Source organism: Dipodomys spectabilis, unplaced genomic scaffold, assembly GCF_019054845.1.
Source record: "Dipodomys spectabilis isolate Male_0828 unplaced genomic scaffold, ASM1905484v1 ptg000375l, whole genome shotgun sequence".
Taxonomy (NCBI): Eukaryota; Metazoa; Chordata; class Mammalia; order Rodentia; family Heteromyidae; genus Dipodomys; species Dipodomys spectabilis.
Genome location: NW_024871052.1, coordinates 323,525 through 346,530, shown reverse-complemented (window position 1 = coordinate 346,530; position 23,006 = coordinate 323,525). Strand labels below are relative to the sequence as shown.

The 23,006-nt window shown below is 59.3% G+C and overlaps 2 protein-coding genes across 2 annotated transcripts; both read right to left on the bottom strand.

The window, feature by feature from the left end:
* Window positions 1–5,138: 5,138 nt before the first annotated feature.
* Window positions 5,139–11,967, bottom strand: Tspan17 (tetraspanin 17). The gene is made up of 8 exons (XM_042667098.1): window positions 11,830–11,967; window positions 9,977–10,027; window positions 9,727–9,873; window positions 8,431–8,601; window positions 7,617–7,742; window positions 6,796–6,843; window positions 6,149–6,265; window positions 5,139–5,627 (listed from the first exon to the last, which is right to left on the bottom strand). The coding sequence occupies exons 1-8, from the start codon at window positions 11,914–11,916 to the stop codon at window positions 5,562–5,564; spliced, it is 813 nt and encodes a 270-aa protein (XP_042523032.1). The 5' UTR covers window positions 11,917–11,967; the 3' UTR covers window positions 5,139–5,561.
* Window positions 11,968–14,273: 2,306 nt separating this feature from the next.
* Window positions 14,274–17,309, bottom strand: Eif4e1b (eukaryotic translation initiation factor 4E family member 1B). The gene is made up of 4 exons (XM_042667103.1): window positions 17,239–17,309; window positions 15,894–16,007; window positions 15,615–15,754; window positions 14,274–14,388 (listed from the first exon to the last, which is right to left on the bottom strand). The coding sequence occupies exons 1-4, from the start codon at window positions 17,299–17,301 to the stop codon at window positions 14,274–14,276; spliced, it is 432 nt and encodes a 143-aa protein (XP_042523037.1). The 5' UTR covers window positions 17,302–17,309.
* Window positions 17,310–23,006: the final 5,697 nt, after the last annotated feature.

Sequence of the window (23,006 nt, the reverse complement as noted above, 5' to 3'; positions counted from 1 at the left end):
GAGAACCCGAACGCTCCAAGCCAGCCTGGACACAGGTAGCAAGAGCTTACCTTCAAACCAAAACCAAAGCCGGGAGCCGTGACGCACGCCTACCATCCCAGCGACTCAGGAGGCTGAGAGCTGAGGATCACGGTTCAAAGCCAGCCAGGGCAGGAAAGTCTCTGCGACTCTGATCTCCCATGAACCACCAGAAAACCAGAAGTGGCACTGTGGCTCAAGTGGTAGAGCGCTTGCCTTGAGCTGAAGAGCTGAGGGACAGCGCCCAGGCCCAGAGATCAAGCCCCACCGCTGACCCCACATGCAAAAGCTTTACTGGTCAGGTACAGTGGCACATACCTGCCATCCCAGCGAAGGACACAGAGATGAGGAAGATTGCTCACCTCAAAGCCAGCCGGAGGAGAGAGAAAAATAAAAACTTAGACCTCATCTCAACCGTTCTGGAGAAGTTTATCCAGACTGGTGCTCTACCACCTGAGCCCTGTTTCCACTTTGGATTTTGGCTGATTGGTTGGAGGTAAGAGTCTCTGGGATTTCCTCTGCCCGGCCTGGCTTTGAACCTTCATCCTCACTTCTCAGCCTCTCAAGTAGCGAGGATGACAGGCTTGAGCCTGGTTTTGTTTCGTGTGGGTCGTGGGGCTTGAACTCTGGGCCTGGGCGCTGTCCCTCAGCTCTTCAGCTTAAGGCGAGTGCTCTACCACTTGAGCCACAGCGCCACTTCTGATTTTCTGGTGGTTCACGCGAGATCAGAGTCTCACGGACTTTCCTGCCCGGGCTGGCTTTGAACCGCGATCCTCAGATCTCAGCCTCCTGAGTGGCTGGGATGACAGGCGTGAGCCGCTGCACACGGCTTCCTCCCATGTTTTCGGCGCGCCTCTCCCCTGTCGGCCAGGCATACGGCCCACGGTGAGCAACCTCCACCCGGGGTGCCGGGCGCGAAGTCGGCACATATGGCAGAAATCAAGAGAACAGTCCAGATTACCCTTGAACGTCACTTAAATTGCCCATAAAGAAATCCGTGGGTTTTTAATGTCTCAAACCCTGCAAGGATTCTAGAAGCTTCTGCCGCCTGCCAGGCTGGCTGGCTGCCGCCTCGGTCTCCTGCTCGGTCTCCCCATTTAATGAACGTGAATTGCTTCCCCAGCCTGGAAGGACTGTCACCTGAGCTGGGCGGCGGAGCCCTGTGGCACCGGTTCATCACTTTGTCCACGCCCATTCCTGCCTCAGGACCTTTGCACTGCCCGTCTGCTGTGCTGAAAAGATTGTCTTTCAAACCAGGCGCTGGTGGCTCACGCCTGTCACCCTAGCTACTCAGGAGGCTGAGATCTGAGGATCACGGTTCAAAGCCAGCCCGGGCAGGAAAGTCCATGAGACTCTGATCTCCTATGAACCATCAGGAAACCAGAAGTGGTGCTGTGGCTCAAGTGGTAGAGCGCTCGCCTTGAGCTGAAGAGCTGAGGGACAGCGCCCAGGCCCAGAGTTCAAGCCCCAGGACTGGAACTAAGAGAGAGGAAAAGGAAGAACGTGACTGCGGATCACCGGAGGCCGCAGGGCTGGCCTTCCACATCCCTAGGCCCGGGCTCTGGGATCGAGGATTCGGTAGCTGTGGGTGGGAGGCAGCTGCTTCCTCGTTCCCGGGCGCTGAGGCCGGGCCTGCGGCACCCGCTTCCCTGGCAACTGCGCACACTTGCCTCAGTATCCCCAAACCACACGCAGCCATGCGCACACCAGCGCAGCGTGCGCCAGATGATAACACAGAACACGGGAGGAGAAAGAGAATCTGCTGCCCACGGCACACTGCGGGGAGAGACAGACAGACAGACAGACACAGACACAGAGACAGACAGACAGACACAGAGACAGATAGAGACAGAGACAGACACAGAGACAGTCAGACAGACAGAGACAGAGAGACAGACAGACAGACACAGACAGACAGACACAGACACAGACACAGAGACAGACAGACAGACAGACACAGACACAGACAGACACAGACACAGACAGAGGGACACAGACACAGAGACAGTCAGACAGACAGAGACAGACAGACAGAGAGACAGGCAGAGACAAAGACAGAGACAGAGACAGACAGACAGACAAAGACAGAGAGACAGGACGCAGCTCACGACCGCGTCCCTCCCCGGGTGACCTCAGCCGGGCGCCGTAGCTCCCACGTAGAATCCTATTCTGGGGGTGGCCTGGGCCATAAACGCCCCACAACCCTCATCTCCACCGAGCCATCGGCCATGAGAAACGGGGGGCTCGGGGTCCCGACCAGCCCCGAGCGAAAAGTGCAGACCCCGTTCTAAAGAGACGGAAAGCGCAAACAGGCGGGAGGCTTGGCTCACGCGGTCGAGCACCCGCCCCAACTGACTTCACACCCCAGAACCCCGCCCCCACCCCACACCCCAAAACGCTGATCTCACAAGAGGAGGCGAAGGGTGGTCACTATCGACGGGGCGTACGGGGGCTCATGTGACTCACTTCTGTCTCCAAGGTGCCCGCAACAGCCCCCGGGCGTGCAGTGGGTGCTCAGTAAACCACACCCAGGCGCTCAGTAGGTGCTTGGTAAACCACACAGTAGGTTCTTAGTGAATCACACCTGGGCACCCAGTAGGTGCTCAGTAAATAACACAGTAGGTGTTCAGTAAACCACACAGTAGGTTCTTAGTAAACCATGCCAGGGCACGCAGTAGGTGCTCAGTAAACCATGCCCAGGCACGCAGTGGGTGCTCAGTAAATCACGCAGTAGGTGCTCAGCAAACCACACCCGGGCACGCAGTGGGTGCTTGGTAAACCACACAGTAGGTGCTCAGCAAACCTGGCTAAATGAGGGGACGGAGGTGGACGCAGTGGACCAGGCGGCCCCCAGGTCCCCGGGGCGGGGGGTGGTGCAGAGCTGGGCCCCCAGGCCCTGCCTGGCCCTGGGCTGACCACGGGCCCTGGGCTGACCACGGGCCCCCAGGCCCTGCCTGGCCCTGGGCTGACCACGGGCCCTGGGCTGACCACGGGCTGCCCTCTGGCGCCCCCTGGCGGTCCCTGGGCGCCCGCCGCACGCAGCTGACCCCCCCCCACGCAGCTGACCCCCCCCCCCATCTGTCTTCCTGGGGTCACTTTGTGGCACGAGCTACGCTTTGCTGCCCTCTGGTGGCCATGTGAGCCCCCGCTGACCGGCCGTGCTGCAAGGCTGCCCTCTGGTGGTCGCTTGACACCCTCACAGCTGCTCCGCTGCACCACACGAGCCGCGCTCTGCCGCCCTCTGCTGGTCCCTCGGCGCCCGCCGCTGACCAACCCCCCCCCCCCACCATGTGCTGTGCTTTGGTGCCCTCTGCTGGTCACTGGGAGCTGTGGCCGCCTGAGCGTCCCTGGCTGCTAACCTTCACTCATCACGGCTAACACAGGAACCTGCGGCCGGAGCTCAGAGCCCTCAGCTTTCTCCAGGCTTGCTCTCTGTCTGGTCCTCTTCTGAGGTCACAGTCTGCTCCCTCAAAGGCACATGGGGAGCTGCTGGAGTCTTTCCTAGGGGTCAGATCAAGCGGGGCCACGCAGGCTTGCAGACAGGATCCGGGTGCAGCCAGCCTGACAGAGGCCAGCAGGGGACACTGGTCCCCCAGACCCCGCTAAATGGCAGAAGGACGTTGGCTGCTTCCTGTGCTGTTTATCTGAGGAGGCTGCATCTGTGGGCCAGGCCCCCAGGGGGCCCCAAGCCACCCACGTTCTGTTGTAGGAGCCGGAAACCTGTCTCTAGCCAGTGCCACTCTGCATCTTACAGAGGGATCAGGACCTGATGTCCCCACCAGCACCCGTGCGAGGCATGGGCCCCGAAGCAGCAGAGTTTAGAGGGGAGGCCTTGGGAAAAGACCGAAGGCTCCCGGTTCAAAGCCAGCCCAGGAAGGAAAAAAGTCTGTGAGATTCTTTTTTTTTTTGTATTTTTTTTCAATCTGTGAGTCTGATCTCCAATGAACGTTTCAAAGGAAACCGGAAGTGGGGCCATGGCTCACGTGGAAGAGAGCCAGCCTTGAGCAAAAGAGCTAAGTGACCGTGCCCAGGCCCTGAGTTCAAGCCCCAGCACACCAAAGAGAAAAGGGAAAGACAGGGTTAAGCACTTAGGAAATGCTGAGCGGGTGGCGCCCTCTGGTGACCACAGGGCGGCCTTGCAGGCAGCGAGACCGGTCTGTGAGCAGTTCTAAGCCTAGACACTGATGATCCATCTTCTCCAAACACTCCACTCAGCTCCCCAGGTGCCAGGCATTAGGTTCCCAGCCATTTCCTCTGCCATCTGGGTCCCCATCTGGGGACCACAGTGGCCTTGCAGTATTTACAAGGACCACCCAGAGGGTGAGGGAGGGCACTTGGGTGAGAGAAGACTGAACGGGGTCTCTGTGCGCTCAGACCCAGGCTGTGGGTGACACCGGAGAGCTGGTGTGACCCGGCGGACACCCTTCAAGAGACTCAGGAGCCGGGCGCCTGTCATCCTGGCTACCCAGGAGGCTGAGATCGGAGGATCATGGGTTCAAAGCCAGCCAGGGGCAGGAAAAAAGTGTGTGAGACTCTTATTGCTAATGAATCGCCAAAAAGCCAGAAGTAGAGGTGTGGCCCAAATGGTAGAGAGCCAGCCTTGAGGGGACAAAAAAAAGTCAGGGACAGTTCCCAGGCCTGGAGTTCCAGCCCCGGTACCAGATAACAGAGGAGAGAGAGGGGGAGGCGGGGAGCGGGAGCTGGGCTCCTGGGTCATCTTAAACGTCTAAACTTCCCAGGCCTAAGACGGCCGGCCTGTCCAATGCTGGCTCTGGCCCGGGCCGTTACCACAGCAGACCCCAGTATGGTTCGGGTGATGGTTTCCAAAGTTCTGTTTATTGGAGTAGTTTGTAGCGTCATCGTGTGTGATCCTGAGAGGCGAGCGAGCAAGAGAGAGAGAACATTCGTGGACCTTTCGTGGGTCCAGGACTCAGAGGCTGCGCACTAGGCTCAAGGTGAAAGGCAGAGCCTGGCGCGGTGGCTCTGGCCTGTCATCCCAGCTACTCAGGAGGCTGAGATCTGAGGATCGAGGTTCAAAGCCAGCCTCCGAGCAGGGAAGTCCGGGAGACTCTGATCTCCGAGGAACCACCAGAAAGCTGCAAGTGGAGGTGTGGCTCAAGTGGTAGAGCGCCAGCCCTGAGCCGGGGAGGGGGGGGGAAAGCTTAGGGGCGGCGCCCAGGCCCTGAGTTCAAGTTCGAGGTGGCTCACACCCAGAGAAAGGTCCCAGCGAGTGGGAGAGCTCTAAGGCTGCACCCCAGCCATGCAGTGCTGGGGGGTGGGGGGTACAGGCAGACCTGCCCCACCCCACCCGGCCGCACCCTCCCCAGGATCCTGGACAGCCCCAGGCCTCCACAGCAGCGAGCTGGTGGCTCCTCTGGTTTGGGGTGGGGGGGAGCAGATGATGCTGAGTGCTCCTGGGCCCCCCCAGATCCAAGCAGACGCCTCCTGCGGCCTTGCCCGTGTGTGTGAGCAGAGCAGAGGGTCCCCGGGGCTCCCCCCGAGGCCTGGGGAGTCCTGGCACGTGGCGGTGGCGCGTGGCTCCCTTACCAGTTGGCCTTCACTGCCCGGATGTCACTTACGAGGTTCTGAGCCAGGCAGATGCCAAAGATCTGTAAGACACAAGGCAGGGGAGGGAAGCAGAGGGGCGTGGCCGGGGCGTGGTCAGGGGCGTGGTCAGGGGCGTGGCCTGGGTGAGGTGGGTGGGCGGGGCCTCCGGGGTACCTAAGCCAGGCCAGAGGCCAAAGATCTGTAAGACTCAAGGCAGGGGAGGGGGCGTGGCCGGGGGGCGTGGCCAGGGGCGTGGCCTTGGCATGGTGGATGGGCGGGGCCTCCGGGGTACCTAAGCCAGGCAGAGGCCAAAGATCTGTAAGACCCAAGGCAGGGGGAGGGGCGTGGCCAGGGGCGTGGCCTGTGCATGATGGTGGGCGGGGCCTCCGGGGTACCTAAGCCAGGCCAGAGGCCAAAGATCTGTAAGACCCAAGGCAGGGGGCGTGGCCAGGGGCGTGGCCTGGGCATGATGGTGGGCGGGGCCTCCGGGGTACCTAAGCCAGGCCAGAGGCCAAAGATCTGTAAGACCCAAGGCAGGGGGGCGTGGCCCGGGCGTGGTGGGTGGGCGGGGCCTCCAGGGTACCTGGAGGAGGGCCACGCCCATGAAGACTCCAGCCACCAGAATCAGGTTGTCCTGCAGCCACTTTTCAAACTGGCCCACGCAGCCTTTGGTGTAGATAAAGCCCTGCTGCTCCAGCTCCTGGGGGCACAGGCACCGAGTGGGCCCACCTGCCCGGGGGTGCCCATCTCAACCTGTGCCCTGCTCTCCCTTACCCTACTTCAGCTTGCCAAGCCCAAGCCCTGCCACAGGGCCTTTGCACAGCTGATGCTTCTCCCGGAGTCCCAGCCTGGAGGCTCCGCTGTGGAGGCCTTCCCAGATCACCCAGCCTCATCTGGACACTACCCTGTCCAGCACCTTCCATGGTTTTCCAGAAGGTCGCATGACTGTCCGTGAGGGCAGGCATTGTCTCGAGATTGAATTTCCAAAGTCCAGGGCAATTTGGCCCGACAGCAGGGGGACCAAGCAGCCCCCTGTCCCCCCCCCATCTGTGTGTGCCATGCCCAGGGCTCACCCCACCCCCAGTACCACACCCTGGGTGCCAAGGGGTCCCGGGCCTTAGCACCCTCCCTACAGATCCCGAGGCCTTCCACAGGTGCTTTGTGAGGGGGGGTCTTATCCCACACCCCCAGTGTCCCCAACTGCCCAGAGCCTGGGCCCCAGACTCTCACCAGTTTGAGCCGAACGTCATAGCCACACTGGGTGTTGAGGACATCTTCCTGCGGGGGAGAGAGACCACAGGGCACAGGGTGAGGGTCATGGGCACTGCCAGGGCTCTCCCTCTGGCTTCCCGGGGCCCCATGCCAACCTCGCAGACATAGAATAGGGGGCTCAGCCCCCTATTAAGTAGTCTGTTAAGTAGTCTGCTTTGTCAGGGTTTATTTTTCCCCTCTATCATCATCATCATCATCATCATCATTTGTGTGTGTAGGTGTGTGCGTCGGTACCAGGGCTTGAACTCTGGGCCTGGGCGCTGTCCCTCAGCTCTTCAGCTCAAGGCTGGTGCTCTACCACTTGAACCACAGCACCACTTCTGGTTTTCTGGTGGTTCATGGGAGATCAGAGTCTCACGGACTTTCCTGCCCGGGCTGGCTTTGAACCACGATCCTCAGATCTCAGCCTCTGAGCAGCTGGGATGACAGGCGGGAGCCACCCTGCCCAGCATCGTCCATCACTGTTTTCCTGGGAGCCACAGGCTCACCCTCACACAAGGGGGTGACTGCGGGGTGCCATCTTGGGGTCAGGCCCGCTGAGAGGAAGAGCAGCCATGGCCGGGGGAGTCCCGGGGGGCTCGGGAGGGTCGCCCCTGGGGTGTCTGGGGTCCCGGGGCTGTGATTTGCTCACGAGAATCAGACCCAGCCTGGGAAGAGAAGGCAGGCAGCCCCACAGATACAAACTTCCCATAAACCCCCGCCTGCCGCGCGTCCATGGCTGGGGGCGGTCTCCCCAGTGGGGTGTGCACCTCGATGCCCCCCACGCCCGCCCCACTCACGGCAGGGTCCCGGACGCAGCAGGAGAAGGGCACCCCGCAGCGCTCCCGGCTGGGGTTCAAGTCAGTGCAGTTGAAGTAGATATTGAGGTTCCAGTCGTTGGGTCCTCGGGCTCCACAGCAAGACCACTGTGGGGGTGGGGGGAGAGGGAAGAGGGGGACCCCCCCCCAGGTGAATCACCCCCACCCCCGGAGGCTCGTCCTTGTTTGGAAACAAGTCCAAGCCGCAGGAGAGAGGGCTGCCAGCTACCCACCCCTCCCAGGGTGCCCCCCATCACGGGGTGGGGGGGGGTCAGGGTAGTAGAAGCTGTGGGGCACAGCCTGCCCTCCTAAACCAGGAGAGGCTACAAACCGGAGGGAGAGAGGGAGGGAGATACTGGTTTGGACCCAGGCACCGGTGGCTCACGCCTGGCATCCTAGCTACTCAGGAGGCTGAGATCTGAGGATCGTGGTTCAAAGCCAGCCTGGGCAGGAAAGTTCATGAGACTCTGATCTCCAATGAACCACCAGAAAACCAGGAGTGGCGCTGTGGCTCAAGTGGTAGAGCGCTCGCCTTGAGCTGAAGAGCTCAGAGACAGCGCCCAGGCCCTGAGTTCAAGTCCCACGACCAACCAAAAAAAATAATCCATGGGGACCCAGAGAAAGCAGCAGGAGGTGGCTCTGGGGGACAGGCCTCCCTCTCCGGGCCTCCCCCCCAGGGCCTGCTGGTCCAGGTGTGTGGGGTGGGGGACAGTACCAGCACCCCCAGGGAACCAGCTCTCCCTGGGGGGGGGGGGGGGGGCCAGGCTCCTCCTGCAGGGGGCGCTGCTGCACTCACGTATTCCTGAGCAAAGTCAATGAGGTTCTGAAGGTCGATGTCGTCCCGGTAGGCCTTGACGTTGTTGTTGATGAAGAGGTTGAGCTGGTCTCGAATCCAGTCCTTGAAGACGAAGGCCAGGATCCCGGTGGCCAGCTCCAAGAAGAAGATGAGGCCAAGGAACACGGAGAACTGGGGGGAGGGGGGGGCCACAGGAAAGCACTGCACCCCGGCCTCCACCACAACCAACGAGAGTCTAGTGTCGCTCCTCCACGCCATTACTGTACTGTTGCTTATTTGCCTCCAACCTCCCCACAGAGAGCTAGGGATGGAACCCAGGGCTCCGAGCCTGCTAGGCCAAGTGCTCTGCCCTCTGCCTCCCCTAGAACCACTGAATGTGGGTAAAAGGCCCCGCTGTTCTTACCCACCCAGACCTCGCTGGTTGCCCTGCCTGACTTCTTGAGCTAGCCCATTGTATGTCCACCTTTAGTTCCAGTTCCAGACTGGAACACAGTCTCTGTCTCTCCTCTCCTCTCTCTCCCTCCCTCACTCCCTCCCTCCTTCTCCCTCTCTCTCTTTTCCCATTCCCAGCTACAGGACTGAGCATGTGCCTCCAGCCCACCACCAATCAGAGCACCAGCTCCTTCCAGCCCACAGTGATTGGCCCAGAGATGGCCAATCAGAGCCAAGGAGAAGCAATTAAAATGATGTGGGAGAAGAAGTGGGAGAAAAGTTCCTGAACTCCCCCAGGACCTCTTGAGAGGCCAAGCACCCCGTACCCCTTCCTAGGACCCCATCTACCACTCCCAAGGACTAAGACTGGCACCAACCCAACAGGAGCCAAGTGGAGAAACAGAAATGTGGCCAAGTTCCTGGGCATCCAAATACACCTGCACCCCAAATGCCCTAGGCCTTTTCAGGAGCCAATGAATACATTTCGGGGCATAGGTCACTGAGTTGTGGTCACTGAGACTCCAAAGGAGCCCAATAAATAGAAGCAGCATGAGGCTACTCAGGAGGCTGAGATCTGAGGATCGGGTTTGAAGTCTAACCTCTGACTAACTAGCCAAAAAACCATACATGGAGGTATTGCTCAAGTGGTAGAGCACCCACCTGAGCAGAGGAAGAAAAGCCAAGCAAGAGCGCGAGGCCCTGAGTTCAAGACCCACTACCGGCATAAATAAATAAATAAACGGACAATCTGAGGGTGCTAACCACGTGACACAGGCTCCCCACTACTGAGCCCCAACTGTATTGCAAGAAGTGAAGGGACCAAAGGATGGGGTTCCCTGGCCGGGAGGGAGGGGCGCCACTTACAAACTTGAGCAGGAAGGTGTTCTCTCGGAGAGCCCCGATGCAGCCCGCAAAGCCAAGCACCGACATGACGCCTCCGACCACCACAAACAGCCACACCGGGTCGAGGCCGCCCAGGTCTGTCAGCGCTGTGATGTTGGAGAGGACTCCCTGTACAGAGGGGCGTGGAGGTAGGCATGGGGAGAGGGGGGACGGCCTTCCCCTCCCCTCCCCCTCCCCCTGTGGGGAGGGGGGCCCATGATCTCCGTCTTACCTTCTCCCCCCAGGCCCAGAGACCAATGGCCAGGAAGAGGGCGCCCAGCACCTGCAAGAGCAGCAGTAAAGACCACAGTACCAGAACACACACACACACACACACACACACACACACACACACACACACACACACACACACACACACACACACACACACACACACACACACCCCTGTCCTTGCCCACAGGAAGCCAGGGGCACAGGCTGCTGATAAATGGGAGCAGGCGGCCTGTCCAGCTCCCAAACACATGACCTGTCTTCTTCCCTCCTCCTCTCCCCCGACAGGGCAGCCCGGGAGACTGAAGTGGCCATCATGGTGGACATCATGACCCCTTACAGAGAATTTTAAAAGTGAGGTAGAAGCTGGGTGCTACTCAGGAGGCTGCTGAGATCGGAGGATTGTGGTTCAAAGCCAGCCCAGGCAGGAAAGGCCGTGAGACTCTTATCTCCAGTGAACCACCAGAAAACCGGAAGTGGTGCTGTGGCACTCGCCTTGAGCTGAAGAGCTGAGGGACAGTGTCCAGGCCTAGAGTTCAAACCTCCCCCCCACACACACATGCATGCACCCACGCACACACACAAACACACAAAAGAGGAAGAAAAAGCACCAGTTCCTCACACCTGTAACACCTCTAGCCTCACTCAGGAGGCTAAGAGCTGAGGATCACCATTTGAAGCCAACCCAAGCAAGAAAGTCCAGGAGACCCTTAACTCCAATTAACCGCTAAAACATTAGCAGGGGAACCATGTGGCTCAAGTGGTAGAGTGCCAGCCTTGAGCACAAAAGCTCAGGGGGCAGCACCCAGGCCCTGAGTTCAAGCCCCAGGCCCATCCGCACCAAGTGGTGGTGGAGGGGGGGGGTATAGAAACAAGCACTGGTGGCTAAGATCTGAAGATCGTGGTTCAAAGCCAGCCTGAGCAGGGAAGTCCCTTTGCTCTGCAATGAACCACCCAAAGTGGAGAGGTCGCTCAAGCACCAGCCTTGAGAGACGCCAAGGGACAGTAGTAGCAAGCAGCACCCAGGCCCTGAGTTCAAGGCCCAGTCAGTACTGGCGTGGACACACACACACACACACACACACACACACACACACGTTAATTAATTCAATGTAAATTAGAATGACGTAGGTGTAGAGCATAGCTTAGAACTCGCGGAGGGGCAAACTCGAATAGAATCCCCGGCCCATGCCAAACCACCCCCCCCAAGGGGACAGGGGGACGGACGGATCCCAGGCCTGGCACCCAGGCCTGCCACACCCGGGCCTCCACGGCTGCCTGCAGCTGTCCCCACCTTGGGCACGGGGGGGGGCCCCCCTCTCTGGGGCTCATCACCCCCCCCCCACGGGGACAGGTGCCACCCAACCCAGGCGATCACCATTAGTCTGGCCTCCTTCCTGACCCCAGGGCCCGAGGAGGTGGAGGAGGGAGGAGGCCAGGATGACTTGGCAGGCCCGGGGTGTGGTATGTGTGTGTGTGGGGGGGGGGGGGGTGGACGGATACACAGATGCCACCCCGCCAGGAAGGGAGGGGGGCACCCCAAAGCAGGCCCAGAGAGGCCTAGGAAATCGGGGTTCCCGCTCCCCCAGCGCATCCCAGCACTGCCCCCACACACACACCGCGTGGCCAAGGATCCCGGGGTGCTGCAGAGGCCCGGAGGCCCCCAATCCTCTCTTGTGGAGTTCACCCCACCCCCGAAACCGCCCCCCCCACAAATCGGCGCAGGGCGAGGGTGCCAATCTCCCCCCCCCCGGGGACCCCCGCGGCCCCGCCCCCCGCAATCCGGGCCTCTCGGGGTGGGGGGGGGAGAAGGGAGTCGGGGTGCGGCGTCCGGGCCGCGGACCCCGCGCTCACCCAGAAGACGACGTTGAAGCCGAACAGGAAGTATTTCCCGCAGCAGCCGACCGCGGGCTCCGGGAAGTGCTGGTGCTTGGCCGGCATGGTGAGCGGCCGCCGACCGGGCCGCAGCCCTCCGCGGGCCCGCCCTGGGCTCCCGCCGCCCCCCACCGGGGCTAGCCCGGCCGCTGCAGCTTCATGGCCGCGGCCACCCAGAGCGAGCGGCCGCCCGGCCCGGCCCCGGCCCCGGCCCTGCCCTGCTGGGACCGCCCCGCGGCGCCCCGCCCGCCACGCCCGGAGCCACGCCCCCGGGACGAGCCACGCCCCTGCGCCCGGACACGCCACGCCCAGAGCCACGCCCCCGGGACGAGCCACGCCCCTACGCCCGGACACGCCACGCCCAAAGCCACGCCCCCGGGGAGGAGCCACACCCCTACGCCCGGACACGCCACGCCCAAAACCACGCCCCCGGGGAGGAGCCACGCCCCTGCGCCTGGACACGCCACGCCCAGAGCCACGCCCCCGCTCTGGTTCTTGGAGCCCCCTGCCCACATGGCCACGCCCACTCCGGGTCTCGGAGCCCCGCCTCCAAGCCGAGCCACGCCCTCTCTCAAACTTGGCCCCTTAGCTCTAGTTCTCATAGTCCGGCCTCTCGCCTAGCCACGCCCCCAGGTTCAGACCCCGCCCCTGGCCCAACAGTTCTCTCAGAGCCCCGCCTCTGGGCTAGGCTCCGCCCACTCAGGCTCTCCAAGCCCCTCCTCTTTGCTGAGCCACGCCCCGAGCCAGGCTGCGGGCCCCAGTCCTAACCCGCCTCTGGGTCCCCGCATCACCCCGCCAGCAGGTCTCCCGCGTGCGTCAGACCCCTGCTTGTTGATGGCGTGGGTGATTGCAGCCAGGAAGGGCCCCAGCCCCTGAAGGGCCCAGAACCTGAGGCCTTGCTGCTCCTGGGGCCTACCCGGGTACCTGCTCCCCCAGGGATGGGGTGAGTGGTCCCAACTCCAGCAGGTGCACCAGGTCTCTGCGGGACAGTAGCAGAGTCTACTCAGACACCTGGCCAACAGAGGATCGTGGAGCTCCTTCAAGCTCCTTGTGTTTAGCCGGGCTCGCAGTTCAAAACTCATTTCAAAAAAAGTATGGGCTGGGAAGGTGACTCAGTGGTAGAGCGCTTGCCTTGCATGCATGAGGCCCTGGGTTCGATTCCTCAGCACCACATAAGCAGAAAAAGCCAGAAGTGGTGCTGTGGGTCAAGTGGTAGAGCGCTCGCCTGGAGCTGAAGAGCTGAGGGACAGCGCCCAGGCCCAGAGTTCAAGCCTCACAACCGACCAGAGATCTGAGAGGGATCAGGGTTGGAAGCCAGCTTGAAAGTCTATGGGACTCATCTCCAATTAACCAGCAAAATGCTGGAAGCAGAGGTGTGGCTCAAGTGGTAGAGCACCAGCCTGGAGTGGGAAAGCTACAGGACAGAGCCCAGGCCCTTACTTAGTTCCAGCCCCCTCCCTCTCCCCCTCCCTCTCCCTCATTACAGAAAAACAAAAACAAAACAAGACCCTAGACCCTCATCAATCTGTCATCCTAGGGCTTGAGGCCTGTCTGCCCACCTCAACTCTAGCCTGGCTCTCAGGCAGGAGAGGTACAGATACTACTGGCCGCTAGCCCTGCCCACAGACCAATAGGAGATGGGAGGGGCGGGGCACTGCACAGGAATTCCCCAGTTCTCTGAACTACCTCTAATCTTCTCCTTTGCCTTCTCTCTTTGTTCCCCAGACTCCTCCCCATATCAGCCCCAGGGCATAGACCCAAGTCAGGTTAAAGGATGTTTTTATGGAGCCGGGCACTGTGATTCGTGCCTGTAATCCCAGCCATTCAGGAAGCAGAAACAAGAGGACCATGAGTGTGAGGCCAGCTCAGACATGAAAGGTAGCAAGCCTCTATCTCAAAAAACGAAACGGAAGCCGGGTACCAGTGGCTCAGGCCTATAATCCCAGCCACTTAGGAGGCTGAGATCTGAGGATCTTTATTCTCCCATAAAGTAGCCTGAAAATACTAGAAGTGGTCCTGTGGCTCAAGTTGGTAGAGTGCTAGCCTTGAGCACCAAGAGGCTCGGGGACAGTGCCCAGGCCCAAAACAAAAACAAAAAGCAAGCAAGCAAAATGGCTGGGAGTATGGCTCCAGTGATAGAGCAAGTCCAAAGCTCTGGGTTCAAATCCCAGAAAGGGAAGGGAAGGGTCGTGTTCAGGGGTTGTTGACTGTGAGGGTAGGTGTGGTGGTATACTACTCTAAACCCAGATACCCAAGAAACTCAGGATAATCGCTTGAGCCCAGGAGTCTGAGACCCTTGTGTAATGTAGCAAGACCCCATCTCATATACAATCTAAGATCAACGGTATAGTCTGGTCTTCCCACCACCAAACCCCTTTACACCGGCCAACTGCACATGAATGAATGGGCGTGCCCCAAACCCCTCACACCACAAACTTGTTCTTGGCTAGGGAGTTGCTTTTGGAGGCTGTGTCGGTGTGGGCCTGGTACCCGATGATCGTCTTCATGGAGAGGCCTAGGCGCTCTTTGTACACCTGCCTGCAGAATGCACAGAGGACAGAGGATACAGGCTCTCAGCAGCGGGTCCTGGAGATGAGATGATCTGGGTTCCAGTCCAGACCTCCACCTGATTCCAGCCACAGCTGCATCTGTTTTGTATGCCTTACACAAACTAGACCCCTGTTTTATTGGTTTTTTTTTCTTGTGCCAGGATTAGGGCTTAAACTCAGGGCCTTGTGCTCTTTTTTTTTATTGTCTTTTGGTTTTATTGGTTGTTTAGTTGGGTTTTTTTTGGTCTGTGGTGGGACTTGAACTCAGGGCCTGGGTGCTTGTCCCTGAGCTCTTTTGCTCAAGGCTACCACGCTACCACTTGGAGCCACAGCGCCACTTCTGGTTTTCTGGTGGTTCATCGGCAATAAGGGTCTCACAGACGTTTCCTACCTGGTTTGACTTTGAACCACGATCCTCAGATCTCAGCCTCCTGAGTAGCTAGGATTATAGGTGTGAGCCAGGAGCTCCTGGCTTATTGTTGTGGTTATTAGAAAGGCAAGGTACAGAAGGGTAACAGTTTCATTCATCAGGCAAAGAGTACATTTTTTTTTTTTTTTGGAAAATGTTACCCCTTCCCTGGCTTTCTCCTAGTTTTTCCTTCCCATCCCCTTCCCCCCCCCCCCCCAACACACAGACAAAAGGCTTTACACTCTTGCTTGGCTTTTCACACTCAAAACTGGTGCTCTACCACTTGAGCCATTCATTCTACTTCCCTGGGGCTGGCTTTGAACCAGGATCCTCAGTTCTCACCCTCCTGAGCAGCTAAGATTACAAGTGTGAACCACCACACTCAGCTCCCAAACTAGAATCCTTTCACATAAATGCAGGGTTCTGATAGAAATCCTCTCAGTGTCCCGTCTTCTACCCATTTCGTTTTGGTTGGTCATGAGGCTTGTACTCAGGGCCTGGGCGTTGTCCCTGAGCTCTTCAGCTCAAGGCAAGCGCTCTTACTACAGCGCCACTTCTGGTTGTCAGAGTGGTTCATGGGAGATAGGAGTCTCATGGATTATCCTGCCCTGAGATCCTCCGATCTCAGCCTCCTGAGAAGCTGGGATGACAGGCGTGAGCCACCGGAGCCTGGCCTTTTACCCTTTTTGGGGTAAGGAAGGAGGAGGAGAGGATGTAGAGAGTTCTGGAGGATGCCAAGCCAATCCTACACACAGGATCCTCTCTCCCTCTCCCCCGGGACCCCTAGGACAGAGCTAGCCCCTCACCCAATGTGCAGCACGCTGGCCTGGTTCTCCGCATCACTCGTCCACACGGCGATCTTGTCCCCCTTGGGGCGTATGTTGATGACAGCACCACACACCTCCCTACTGTGCTCCTCAAAGCTGTCCCCGATCAGACAGAGCAACTGCAGCCCAGGGGGAGGGCGGGGGGAATGTGAGAGCGCCAATCAGGGCATGGCATTGGACACCCTTGAGACCATTGGCTCTCCCTTGGCCACACCCCCTGCCCAGCCGGCCACACCCCCTGCCCAGCCAGCCACGCACCGTCTCCAGCCACAGACGGTCCAGCTCGCAGTGGCGCTGCTGCTTAGCCAGGCTGACCAGCCAGCGGCCACCTTGCTGGTTCCTGCTGTCCTCCCACATGGGCTGGATGCCATCCTGCAGGGGGAGGGAAGAGGAGGGAGGGATCACTGTCAGCTGGAGATGTGAGTCCAGTGCCAAGGGAACTCCTCTGCCTGTCAGTCCAGCTACTCAAGAGGCAGCGATCTGAGGATCGCCACTCAAAGGCCCCTCAGGCAGGAAAGCCTGAGACTCCTATTTCCAATGCACCACCAGAAATCAAGTCAGAAGTAGAGCTGTGGTTCACGTGGCAAAGCACCAGCCTTGAGCAGCAACAACAACAACAAAGAAGTACAGGCTTTTCACACTCAAAACTGGTGCTCTACCACTTGAGCCATTCATTCTACTTCCCTGGGGCTGGCTTTGAACCAGGATCCTCAGTTCTCACCCTCCTGAGCAGCTAAGATTACAAGTGTGAACCACCACACTCAGCTCCCGCCTGTCATCCCAGCTGCTCAGGAGGCTGCGATTTGAGGATCGAGGTTCAAAGCCAGCCCCGGGCAGGAAAGTCTGTGAGACTCTTATCTCCAATAAACCACCAGAAAACCGGAAGTGGGGCCGTGGCTCAAGTGATAGAGCACTCGCCTTGAGCTGAAGAGCTGAGGGACAGCGCCCCACGACTGAGGGAAAAAAAAGTAGAAATCCAGACTCCTTTGCCTCTACATTCCCTCTCCTTCCAGACTTCCAGCCTTTCCTTTTTCTTTCTCTCTCTCTTTTTTTGTTTTGGTCGGTCATGGGACTTGAACTCTGGGCCTGGGCACTGGTCCCTATGCTCCTCAGCTCAAGGCGAGCACTCTACCACTTGAGTCACAGCGCCACTTCCCATTTTCTGGTGGTTCGTTGGAGAAGAATTGCTCGGCTTTTCCTGCCCAGGCTGGCTTTGAACCACAATCCTCAGATCTCAGTCTCCTGAGTAGCTAGGATGACAGGCATGAGCCACCCCAGTGTCCACCTTCCTTCCTCGCTCTTAAAGCATCTTTGAAGGCACAGCTCAGGCCTGACCCACTTCTGTCTGAGCTCGGGGTAAAGCAGCTCCTCCAATCAGAACCAGCCTCTGCCCTGACAGGCTGTCCAGGGCCTAAAGCAGCTCCTCCAATCAGAACCAGCCTCTGCCCTGACAGGCTGTCCAGGGCCTAAAGCAGCTCCTCCAATCAGAACCAGCCTCTGCCCTGACAGGCTGTCCAGGGCCTGCCCAGCCCGGCCCCTGCCCCTGAGCACAAATGGAGGATACCAGCCCTTTCCCCCTATCCCTTTTGGGGACAAAGCTTACCTTGAACAGGGCATAGTCACAGCCAGGAGAGAGTTTACTGGCCAGCTGGATGTGACTGTACATCCTGGAGAGAGAGATTGAGAGATCCCATCCCCACCCCACCCATCTGGAGAGCCATGGCTTTGTAGGCCCCAGTCCGGCCTGCTTTGTAGGCCACGCCCACCAGTTCTGGCCACTCCCCCCTTTCACATCTCCTAACCTGGCTACCTGGAATTCTGGCCCATCTTACTGCCCTACCCAAACCTATCTTCCTCCATACCCTTCCCCAACCCCCCCAAGCCCAACAAAGCTGCACCCTGAGGGCTCCGAAGGTCCCCCAGGCTCAAACCGCAAGCAACCCGCAGATCGCATCACCTGCAGACATCACAGGTGGCCTAACCTTCACCTTTCAGCTGAGCCAAAATTCAGACCTGGGAAAGGGAGCTTTCCTAGACTCAGAAAATAGCAGCCAGGGTCCACGCCCAGTCCCCAGATTCTCTCCCGACACCCCCACCCCCCAAAGAAGCCTTCGAGGGCTGGGTGGTGGTGGTGGTGGTGGTGGTGGTGGTGGTGGCTCCTGCCTGTCATCCTAGCTACTCAGGAGGCTGAGATCTGAGGATCACAGTTCAAATCCAGCCCTGGGCTTATCTCTGGGAAAAACTAAGGGACAGTGCCCAGGCCCTGAGTTCAAGCCCCAGGACTGGCACACACACACACACACACACACACACACACATATACAAATACCAGAAGCATTGAAAATGGGGGAGGCTTTGCCCCCTGGCCTCTGCCCATTTCCCCCCTCTGCCAGCCCTCAACAAACATTAGCAGAGCATCCTGGCTGTGTAGAGAGCAAACACCCCCCCTATACACACACACACACAATCAGAGCCTAGGTTTTACCACCCCTGCCATAAAGAAGGGAGACACTCACCCCCAGAAATCCTCTACAGTCTCAACTATGGTGACCTGGTGCAAACTGTCCTGCCAGGCCCGGCCACGGTCGCTCTTGAAGAACCACAGAACCCACCTGGCCAGGGAGAAGCAGAGGGCTGAGAGGGAGGCATCCCCCCCCTTCCTGGGCAAGTTAGATTTGGAACATAACCCTCCCCCCACTTCTTTACCCCCTCCTCCTCCCCACCAAGGTGGAAAGAAGTGTTAAGGCCAGCTGGGTTAAGCTCCCAGAGAAAAAAGGGTCGCGGAATGAGAGGAGGTTGGCCCGCTAGCAGGGGTCTGTGCTCAGTTGCGCAGTCCCTCCGTACCTGTTCTGCAGCGGGTGCAAGTCTAGCTTGACCTCTGCCAGACCCTCACCCCGAGCCCTCCTCCTCAGCGTCGTGGGACAGCTCTGAGCCTCCTGGCGCTGATTCTCTTTCTCCTCCTTTTTCTCTTCTTCCCCTTCTTTCTTCTGCTCCTTCTCCCACTCTTCTGGTCCACCCTCAGCTAGACCTGCCTAACCCACGAAAGGAATCCGGGTGTGGGGGGGGTCAGCCACGGTCCTAAGTGTCCCCGCAACACCCCCTTTTGTCACCACCCCCCTCCCCCGCTTGGTGGCTTGTTCTAGAAAGGGGACAGGCAGATGGACTTACAGAGCTGGAGGTAGCCATACCCAAAGCCCCAGTTTCCCAGAATACAGCAGCTAAAGGGGCCGCAGCTGCTGGCTTTTAACCCATCAGCCACTGCGACACCTGATCCCTGATGCATGCAGGGAGAGGGCCTGGCAATCAGAATCCTCCTATCAATAAGGAGTTAGTGACCAGGGCCCTGGAGCCAGCTGAGACCAGGCAGGCTGGCCTCTCAGTGGGAATTGACAAAGGGAAAGCTGGGCTGCGGTGGCTCACGCCTGGAATCCCAGCCACTCAGGAGGCTGAGTTCTGAGGATCATGATCTGAAGCCAGCCCAGACAGGGAGGTTTGTGAGACTCTTTTCTCTCCAAGTAACCATGAAAAAGCCGGAAGGGGACTGCGGCTCAGGAGACGGAGTGCCAGCCTTGGATGAAAAAAAAGCTAAGGGACAAAAAGCCCAGGCTCTGAGTTCAAGCCCTAGTATTGACACAAAGGAAGGAAGGAAGGAAGAAAAGAGGAAGGAAAGAAGGTAACAGTCAAATTTTAGGGTCTACCCTTGCATTTACTTTTTTTTTTTTTTAGTTATTTTTTTTCTTTTCTAAAAAAACAAATTATTATTTTAAAGTAGTTGTACAAGTCCCAGTATAGGTCCAACACACACACACACACACACACACACACACACCCCAATATTGAAAAAGAAAATACCTGGGGTATAGATCAGGCAGGGTACTTGCCTAGCAAGCATGGGGTTCAATCCCTTGCTCCACCTGGAAAAGAAAAAAATACCAATTCTAGTCAGGTGTGATGGTACCATCCTGTAATCCCAGTTACTCAGGAGTTCCCAGGGACAGGAGGGTTACAATCAAACATGGCCAGGCAAAAAATAAAGGGCTCTGACTGGAAAACAATGAAATGAAAAACAAGCAAACAGAAAAAAAAAAAAAAAACAATCAGTAAAAGCACACCTGTCATCCTAGCTACTCAGGAGGCTGAGATCGGAGGATCGTGGTTCCAAACCAGCCCAAGCAGGAACATCTGTGAAACTCTGATCTCCAATAAACCACTCAGAAAACCGCAAGTGGCGCTGTGGCTCAAGTGGTAGAGCGCTCGCCTTGAGCTGAAGAGCTGAGGGACAGCGCCCAGGCCCAGAGTTCAAGCCCCATGACTGATTTAAAGAAGAAGGAGGAGGAGAAGGAGAAGTTTGAGAAACTCCATCTCAATCAATGGCTGGGTGCAGTGGTACATTCCTGTCATCCCCAGTAACATGTAGAAACAGAAACAGGAGGATCACGGCCCAGGCTGCCCTAGATATAAAGCAAAACACCCTGCCAGGAAAAAGAACCAATGCCAAAAGGGTCTGGAGCCATGGCCCAAGGGGTAGAGGGCCCTAGGGTGGCCTCAGTCTCAGCCCCTGTGATGCTCACCACACCCACGGGCAGGAATCTGCCTTTGGGAGGGGCAACTCTCAGGTGAGGTCCATCCGGGTTTCCAGCCAGGCTCACGGGGGGGCGGGCATCTGACTGTCCCTCCCACATAGGGCAGAGGATGCTGGCTGTAGCTGGGCCCGCAGCTGGAGACTTTGGCTGGAATGAGAAGCTGCACAGACCCACGGCCAGGGACCTGGCTGGCTTCCACCACGGGGAGGTCAGAAGCGTTCAGGATGAGGATTTTTGTTCTGGAAGAAGGCTTGGGGAGAAATGGTGCAGGAAGGGAGGAAGGCCAGGGTGGGCATCCCTGCCTGATGCTGGCCTGATGCTGAGTTTCCAACCACATACTCCACCACCCCCCCCCCGCCCCTTCCTTCCATTCTCTATTTGCCTAGCAACCCCTGGAGTCTGGCCTTGAGACCCTCAAATGACATCTGGCCTTACTAGCTTCAAATCCAAGGCTCACCTTTACCTGTCTGTGGGGGACAGCTCTGTGGGCTTGAACTGACAGAGGGTGTGTGTGTGTGTGTGTGTGTGTGTGTGTGTGCATGTGTGCGCGTGCCAGTACTGGAAGACTTGAACTCAGAGCCTGAACACTGTTCCTTAGCTTTTTCCACTCAAGGCTGGCTTGAGCCACAGCGCCACTTCTGGTTTTCTGGTGGTTCATTGGAGATCAGAGTCTCATAGACTTTCCTGCCCAGGCTGGCTTTGAACCATGATCCTCACATCTCAGCCTCCTGAGTAGCTAGGATGACAGGCGTGAGCCACCAGTGACCAGCACCCAGGTTGGCTCTGAACGAAGATTCTCAGATCTGAGCCCCCTGAGTAGCTAGGATTACAGGTGATACAATATGCCATGTTCTCAGGAGCCCTTCTCCCCACCCTCCCCATCCCCAATGCCTGTGTGTATGTGTGTGACCTGAGATCCACAAATTGAATTCTTGGAAGGGCAGGTTATTGGCTCAAAAAAGGAGCATGCATTTATGCGTTGGGTAAACATTGCCAAATTGCCTTCCAAAAAGAAAATGTGTGCCAACTTGCAGGGTGCCAGACTTGGAGAGGCTGGCTACTGCCTCCCTCCCCTGTCATTTACACACCCAGTGTTCCTGGCCACAGTGCCTTTGCACGAGCTGTACCTACAGCCCGAAAGTCCCTTCCTTCCTCTAATGTGGACAGAGGCTCATACCTGTAGTCCTAGCTACTCAAGAGGCTGAGAGCGAACGATTGAGGTTTAAAGCCAGCCTGGACCCAACAAATGAAAACATTAAAAAATCTGTGAGACTCTTAACTTGTTAACCAGCAAAAAGTGCAGCTCAAGTACCAGGGGGTCAGCCTCGAGCTGAAAAAGCCAAGCAAGATCCAGAGGCCCTGAGTTCAACCCCCAGCACTGTTTCCCCCCAAAACAAAACCGTCATCCTATCTGTTTCCTCAATCTCTCCATCCTGGTGATCTAGGAACTGCCCTCCCTGTCAGTCAAGGCCGAGGGGCGGGCTCAGGGCGGCTCTGCGGATCGCCTCCTGCCCCCTGTCAGTCAAGGCCGAGGGGCGGGCTCAGGGCGGCTCTGCGGATCGCCTCCCGCCCCCTGTCAGTCAAGGCCGAGGGGCGGGCTCAGGGCGGCTCTGCGGATCGCCTCCCGCCCCCTGTCAGTCAAGGCCGAGGGGCGGGCCCAGGGCGGCTCTGCGGATCGCCTCCCGCCCCCTGTCAGTCAAGGCCGAGGGGCGGGCCCAGGGCGGCTCTGCGGATCGCCTCCCGCCCCCTGTCAGTCAAGGCCGAGGGGCGGGCCCAGGGCGGCTCTGCGGATCGCCTCCCGCCCCCTGTCAGTCAAGGCCGAGGGGCGGGCTCAGGGCGGCTCTGCGGATCGCCTCCCGCCCCCTGTCAGTCAAGGCCGAGGGGCGGGCTCAGGGCGGCTCTGCGGATCGCCTCCCGCCCCCTGTCAGTCAAGGCCGAGGGGCGGGCTCAGGGCGGCTCTGCGGATCGCCTCCCGCCCCCTGTCAGTCAAGGCCGAGGGGGCGGCGCGGCCGCCAGGGGGGGCGCTGAGCTCAGAGCTGCCGCAGCGCGGGACCCGGAGCCCGAGCGAGCGCGCAGGCGAGCCGGACGCCAGCTGCATCCTCGCCGGTCACGCACCCCAAGAGCCCGGGCATCGCCGCGGCCCTGCTCCGGCCGGGAGACCCAGAGCGAGCTCCCGAGCGCGGGCCGATCGCCTGCCCCGGACACCCCCGGTCCCCGCGTCCCGGGCCCACCCCTGCCCGGCCCCCGCCGGCGTCCGCGCCGCAGCCACCGCTCCATCCCCGGCTCGTCCCCGCATCCAGGTGAGGCGGCCGCGCGCCGGGGATCGGGAGGAGGTGGGGGGTCAGGAGGGCACGGGGGGGGGGACGGGGCGGGGGGGGGTCGGGCGTCCGCGCCCGCGGGGTGCGGGGGGTCCCCACGGCGTCCGTGCGCGTCCGGACGTCTGCACGGGCTTGGCACGGGGTGCACGTGAGCGTGCCCGTGGTGTGCGGGCGTGCGGGGCCGTGTGACCCTGGCGCGCGCGTGTGCATGCGTGTGTGCGTGTGTGCATGCGTGTGCGTGCGTGCCAGCCGCCCCCGGGGTGTGTGTGCGTGCGCGGTGGGAGTCTGGAGGTTGCGGGGTTGCAGAGAACCAAGGCCCCCCTCCACCTCTGCGTCCCCGGCTTTCAAGGACGCCGGGACTCACTGCAGGGGGGGGGAGGTGGCCGGGAGGAGGGGGAGAAGGAGGAGGGGGGGGTCTGGATCCCCAGGCCTGGGGATCCCCAGGTCCCTCGGGAGGGGCGGGCGGGAGG

Excerpts from the sequence above, each read along its gene's own strand:
- Tspan17 (XM_042667098.1), bottom strand. The coding sequence starts at position 11,916 with ATGCCGGCCAAGCACCAGCACTTCCCGGAGCCCGCGGTCGGCTGCTGC. Across the intron at positions 7,743-8,430 it reads TTGACTTTGCTCAGGAATAC|TGGTCTTGCTGTGGAGCCCG; the intron begins GTGAGTGCAGCA and ends CCACCCCCACAG. Across the intron at positions 5,628-6,148 it reads TGGGCGTGGCCCTCCTCCAG|ATCTTTGGCATCTGCCTGGC; the intron begins GTACCCTGGAGG and ends TGTGTCTTACAG.
- Eif4e1b (XM_042667103.1), bottom strand. The coding sequence starts at position 17,301 with ATGTACAGTCACATCCAGCTGGCCAGTAAACTCTCTCCTGGCTGTGAC. Across the intron at positions 15,755-15,893 it reads ACCGTCTGTGGCTGGAGACG|TTGCTCTGTCTGATCGGGGA; the intron begins GTGCGTGGCTGG and ends CCTGGGCTGCAG. Across the intron at positions 14,389-15,614 it reads GCCAGCGTGCTGCACATTGG|GCAGGTGTACAAAGAGCGCC; the intron begins GTGAGGGGCTAG and ends TGCATTCTGCAG.